This window comes from Acanthisitta chloris, unplaced genomic scaffold, assembly GCF_000695815.1.
Source record: "Acanthisitta chloris isolate BGI_N310 unplaced genomic scaffold, ASM69581v1 scaffold32451, whole genome shotgun sequence".
In the NCBI taxonomy this organism is placed as follows: Eukaryota; Metazoa; Chordata; class Aves; order Passeriformes; family Acanthisittidae; genus Acanthisitta; species Acanthisitta chloris.
The window spans coordinates 23,906-29,905 of record NW_008658336.1 but is presented as its reverse complement, the minus strand read 5'-3'; the positions used below and the strand labels follow the sequence as shown (position 1 = coordinate 29,905).

At 44.1% G+C, this 6,000-nt stretch overlaps 1 protein-coding gene across 1 annotated transcript in view; it reads left to right on the top strand.

Annotated features, from left to right (window-relative positions):
• Positions 1-6,000, top strand: part of NEB (nebulin) — a gene marked incomplete at both ends in the record, with an annotated part of 31,505 nt that overhangs the window by 1,744 nt on the left and 23,761 nt on the right. The window contains 10 exons of the mRNA XM_009085060.1: positions 976-1,083; positions 1,253-1,564; positions 2,682-2,885; positions 3,143-3,247; positions 3,952-4,056; positions 4,145-4,456; positions 4,757-4,861; positions 5,106-5,204; positions 5,391-5,492; positions 5,811-5,918. Coding sequence (XP_009083308.1) covers positions 976-1,083; positions 1,253-1,564; positions 2,682-2,885; positions 3,143-3,247; positions 3,952-4,056; positions 4,145-4,456; positions 4,757-4,861; positions 5,106-5,204; positions 5,391-5,492; positions 5,811-5,918 — 1,560 coding nt within the window. The remainder of the gene's footprint in view (positions 1-975; positions 1,084-1,252; positions 1,565-2,681; positions 2,886-3,142; positions 3,248-3,951; positions 4,057-4,144; positions 4,457-4,756; positions 4,862-5,105; positions 5,205-5,390; positions 5,493-5,810; positions 5,919-6,000) is intronic.

Sequence of the window (6,000 nt, the reverse complement as noted above, 5' to 3'; positions counted from 1 at the left end):
ACTTGCTGGGGCTTTGCCCAGAAAATGTATTTATTCCCAGCCCTTCTTGGTTTTGATAGTATGTTAAATATTTCTCAAAAGTACCTGATGTGATTGGATTAGGCATGAAGTATTTGAAGTGCTATTGCAACAGACATTTCACTTCCCCTATTTTTGTCTTGCATTGATTACTGGGTTTTTTTATGAGTTCCTGATAGTCTGACCTGCACTGGCATTTGGTTTCTGAATTTTCACATACATTAAAAGCAAGTTAAGAAGTCCTTCATTTACCCACCTGTGCTCATGACAAACTTGCCAGTTGGGCTCACCAAGCTACTGTGTGCCGAGGTGCCACTAGAGAAGGAACCCTCATGTTCTTAGGCTTGCTGTCCTGGACAGGTTGGGTGTCTCTAGACACATGAAGGCCCTTTGGTTTCTGCTCGGTCTTGAAATGTTCTGAGCAGATCTGCCTACACTCACTTTCTTGATAGCACTAAAAAAGGCTGGGAAAGACAGAAGTCCCTAGCAGCTGGAGGCTTCAGAGCTTAAGGACACTCTGGATATATTTTGCCAGTAGAACAGATGTTTTGTCCCAGTAGCTATGACCTTGCAATCAGGTGTGTGTGAGCAGAACCTCTGACTGTTGTAGAGTCATGCAGAACTTGGTGTTGGTGGTGGAGATGCACACTCTGCCAGCTGGACTGCCTGTCTGGGGCCTGTGTGCTGAGCTCATGCCTGTGGTCAGCAGTGGGTCAGTTAGAGGGGATGTAGTGATGTGTTTTCAGGAATATTTCTGTTGTGTTTTGGATCTTGCACCTACTTTAAGTCATGAGTTTTCTGTTAAGGCACTTGCCAAGATCGTAATTGTAACCCTGCCAGTTGCAGGGGGCAAACAGAGCAGCCAAGGTGGTAATTTCAAGAGGGCAGTTTGTAAGAAGAGACATTTGTATCAGAGTCTTGACTATGTGTAATGAGGGTGATTAATTTTCTTTGCAGAAACATTATCAGAAGGCCTGGGACGAGGCCAAGGCGAAAAGCTATGACCTAAGAGCTGATGCCATTTCCATCAAACAAGCCAAGGCTTCCAGAGACATTGCCAGTGAGGTACAGTCTCAGTGTGGGGGTTGTGTCTGCCTCTTCCCGTGTCCAGCTCAGCAGAGCGGAGTGAAGTTCAGCTCAACAGCTTGACAGCTGAGAGAGCTGAAACCTCTTGTTCATCACTCACATCCAGGTGAGCAATGCACAACTGCTAATGGTATCTCTGCATTTCTAGTACAAGTACAAGGAGACCCATGAGAAGCAGAAGGGGCACTACATCGGGTGTCCCAGCGCCAAGGACGACCCCAAGCTGGTGTTGGCCGCGCGCGCCATGGCGCTGCAGAACGACCGCCTGTACAAGAAGGCCTACAACGACTCCAAGACCCAGATCCACATCCCAGCGGATGCCCTGTCCGTGCAGGCAGCCAAGGAGTGCCAGACCCTGGTCAGTGACACTGACTACCGCCAGTACATCCACCAGTGGACGTGCCATCCTGACCAGAACGACGTGATCCACGCGCGGCAGGCCTACGACCTGCAGAGCGATGTGAGTGAGAGCAGCTGTAGAGATGTGGAAGTTTTGGCAATTCAGGTTTCCCAGTATACTTATTACTCCCAGATATCTATGGAAATACTTTCAGTCTGGCTGATAAATCCCATATGGACTTGTAACTAGATTAGATCTGAAGGTATCGGTCCTATAGAGGGTGTGATGGAGGCAAATCCTTAGTGCTCTCCTATACCTGATGCCAAGTTGTATTACTTTGCTCATAAAGAGCAAATATTTATTCCTAATATGATGTTAGTGACATTAAAAGATACAGTAAAAATATCTTCATATGGGCAATGCAATTTTGGCATGAAAATGTGGCTAGGTATATATTGCAGCCTTATTCTGCTGGTTTGATATTATACAGTCACAACAGATTAATCTTTATACTGTTTTTATTACCTCTATTATCTGCTGGTTTTGACCTTTAAAAAACATCGGGTTTACCTCTGAATTTTATCAGACTTTGGTTGGTATCTGCTCTGTTACATAAGTTTTTAGAGTGGTTTGGAGAGGGTGAAGGATTTCTCTCTGCTGCTTTGATGAGCCTTACAAGTAGCAGCTGTTTGCTGCCTTGGCTCCAGGTGGCTTTAATTCCTCCTCTTAAGTCAGCTTGGAGAGCCATTTACTTGGAAGAAAACCATGTAAGACAGCAGATGAGATGGTTTGGTGGCTGGTTGAGGAGGAGGAGTCAATGCAGCTATTTTTCTGACTCACTTTTGCTGCTTCTAGCGATAACACCAGTCACTGTTTCAAGCTTCAGAGGTGAAACTTGTGTTCTTTGCTTTTTATCAGATGTTTAATGGGCAGCTTGGTTTCTGTTTGGACTTGTAAATTGTTGAATGACTAGAGGAATAAGTATTTTGAAGGGGACAGGAAGATTCTTGCAAGATTTTACTATTCCTCACCATTAACTGCAGTTCCTTTCAGTTGTTTCACCTCTATTTAACTTTGCAGGGCTTAAAACATGTTGTTTAAGAAATGAGCTAGTTAAAACCTGGTTCACAGATTGTATTTTACTTGCAGCACTGAACCTGTCTTGTATATAAAAAGGGTTAATTAAGGCAATCATTTTAAACACCATGTTTTCCTTCTCTGACCCTGTCTGCTACAGGCTGTGTACAAGTCAGACCTCGAGTGGCTCCGTGGAATTGGCTGGTTGCCTAACGAGTCTCCAGAAATTAAGAGAGTGAAGAATGCTCAGGATCTGCTGAGTAACAACGTGTATCGTACCCCCATCGACAGCCTCAAGTACACCAGCGTGGTGGATTCTCCAGACCTGGTCCTTGCTAAAACAAACGCTGAGCAGATCAGCATTGTATGCTGCAACTTTGTTCCTGTGGTTGCTGGGGTTGGGTTGCTGTAGTTGTAGTTGTAGTTGTTTCCAGACTATAAACAGTTAAAGGGAAATCTCACTGCTCAAATATTAAGTTGATCAGTGCTGTTTGAAGTATAATGATTTCCCAAACATTTTGTCCTTTAGAGCTGTTAATTCAGCAGAGATTTGTGGCATTTTATGTTACTGAGAAGTGAAATTCTGTAATTAGAATATCAAGAAATGCACTGTTTTAACAGCCAAAATACAAAGAAGCCTGGGAAAAGGACAAGACTATGATCCACATTATGCCAGACACACCTGAAATCAACTTGGCCAAGGCTAATGCTGTTAATTACAGCCAGGTATGCTTTTTGCCTATGTTTCCATAAAACATGTGTATCTTGTGAATATTGCCATTCTAAGGTGTTGCTTCCAAAGTTGAAGGTTCAGTCACATGAATATCACTGAATTCTGTCCTCATACAGGGCTTGGAACCTTCCTTTCCCTCTACTGAATATCCTTGTTTAGCCATTTTAAAATCAATGCTGCTTAAACATTATTAAAGTCATGCAAGTAATGTTGTATCAGAAAGTATCATTGGGGTAATATTTTGTTGGAATAGATGAGAGCCCAGGGCATATAAATCTTTTCTAAGCTTGTACGAACACCCCTCTGTGCTTTACAGGCTGCAAAAGTGGTGGTGTATGTGTCAGGGCAGGAAAATTGGCAGCAGAATTTATGGCCAGGAGCAGGAGTAATGTACAAAAAGTAGTCATGGTATTGCAGGAAATTCTGTTTATTTAATGACAAATCACAGAATCATTAAGGTTGGAAAAGATCTCTGAGATCATCAAGTCCAACCTAGGACCCAACACCACTGTGTCAACTAGACCTTGGCACGAAGTGCCATGTTCAGTCTCTCCTTAGACAGCTCCAGGGATGGTGACTCTACCACCTCCCTGGGCAGCACATTGCAATGCCTGACCTTCCTGTAAAGAAATTCTTCCTAATACCCAACCTATGTCAGAGAATTTAGCACATGAGTGACATTTTTCTGTCTTCTCAGAAACTATACAAAGGAGCTTGGGATGAGCTGAAGACGAGCTGTGATTTGAGAGCAGATGCAATCCCCATCAAGACAGCCAAAGCTTCTAGAGAGATTGCTAGTGAGGTAAGTGCCAAAAGAGGCCTCCAGCCCTTCCTATGTTTCCAGGCCTATTTTGTGCTGTTAGTAATGGTTCCCTTTGCTCTTTGCCCAGTACAAGTACAAGCTGGAGCACGAGAAGCAGAAGGGACATTACGTTGGAGTTCCAAATGCAAAAGCAGATGCCAAAATCCGCTTTGCCCTCGACGTAGCCAAGGTTCAGAGTGAAAGGGAATACAAGAAACACTTTGCCAAGTGGAAGACCCAGTGCCACCTCCCAGTAGACATGGTGTCCATCGTGTCAGCCAAGCAGGGGCAGGCTCTGGTCAGCAATGCCGATTACCGTCACTACCTGCATCAGTGGATCTGCCTTCCTGACCAGAACGATGTCATACATGCTAGACAAGCCTATGACCTTCAGAGTGATGTAAGTGGAGGTGAAAACATCCCTTAACTTACTGCTATCTTGTCCCTTCTTAGTCTGCTTCGGCTCTGAGTAGTGGGAATCTGCTGAACTCAGGGAACTGGCTTTGCTCTGTTAGGAATGCAAAGTATAAGCCACTTATACATTGCCAGGGTTTGAAGGGTGATAAATTCAGACCTAGTGCTCACGTGGGAAGTACCTCTTTTCTTTTCACCACTGTCAGTGGGTGCCATTTTTTGTGAATCTTGCTGGATGGTACAGGGAACTGTGGCTAACAGCATGGACCCTATTTTGTTTCCCCAGGCTGTTTACAAAGCTGATTTGGAATGGCTGCGGGGAATTGGATGGTTGCCCAACGACTCCATTGCACTCAAGCATGTCAAGTATGCTGGAGATGTCCTGAGTGAGGTAACAACCTGTTTCAATGCTAAAATTTTCCTAAGGGTGTTTGTCACTCGAAAGCGGTTTGAATGGTTAAAGACATTAATTTTGTTTCCAAATGAGAGATAAAACTGTAGTGTGTCCACATTATTCACTGTGTATGGAGAGGGTTTTGTTCCATGTACAATTCCTTGTCTTGTGTCTGTGTTCAGGATTGTTGGCTGTAAAATATTCCAGTGGCATCTGACTGTTCCTCTTTCCTCTTGCACAGAGAAAGTACCGCACGAAAGCTGAAGCTGTTCCCTTCACTCCCGTAGCAGACAGGGTGGATTATGTCACAGCAAAGAACAGTGGTGAAATTCTCAGTGATGTAAGTTTGCTCACAGGTTCCTGGGCTACATTTGACTTCTGTGATTCTGTAGTTAATGTGCTTTGTCTAACAGCCTTGCAAATTCAGGGGGGTTTACGTTATTTCATGCATAAAATAGGAATCTTGGTACGACGTTTTCCCAATTCTGTGATGGTGCTACAAGGCAGGAATTTTTCTCTCTTCTAGATTAAATACCACAAGGCATGGAATGAGGTCAAGTCAAATTACACTCTAACAGACACACCACAGCTGGACATGGCCCGAGAGGCAGCCAGAATCCTCAATCAGGTATGCGAGTTCTCCTTGGCAGGTTCTCCTCCCATTAGTAACTCTTCAGAGGTATCTAGAAAACTTTCCTTGTTAAGAACTACCTAAAGGGAGGAACTGTTATCCTTATACTTTAGTATAGGTTATGTATATTGTAGAGTGGTTTGGGTTGGGAAGGACCTTAAAGCTCATCCCATCCCACCCTCTGCCCTGGGCAGGGACACCTTCCACCAGCCCAGGGTGCTCCAACTCCATCCAACCTGGCCTTGAAACAGATGTCTATGGTAATAGTTGTCATTATAGTCATGTTGAGTTCATCCTCGCTTTTATTTTCCACAGAGTCTATACAAGGAAAGTTGGGAGAAAGAAAAAGCCACTGGTTACCTCCTACCTCCTGACACTGTGCAGATCTCTCATGCCAAGCACTCGACTGATGTTCAAAGTGAGGTAATGATCTTTCTCATTAGGAAGACAAGTGCTTGGAAGCCTGAAATGGTTAAGGCATTGAGAATTCAACCACAGACTTAGA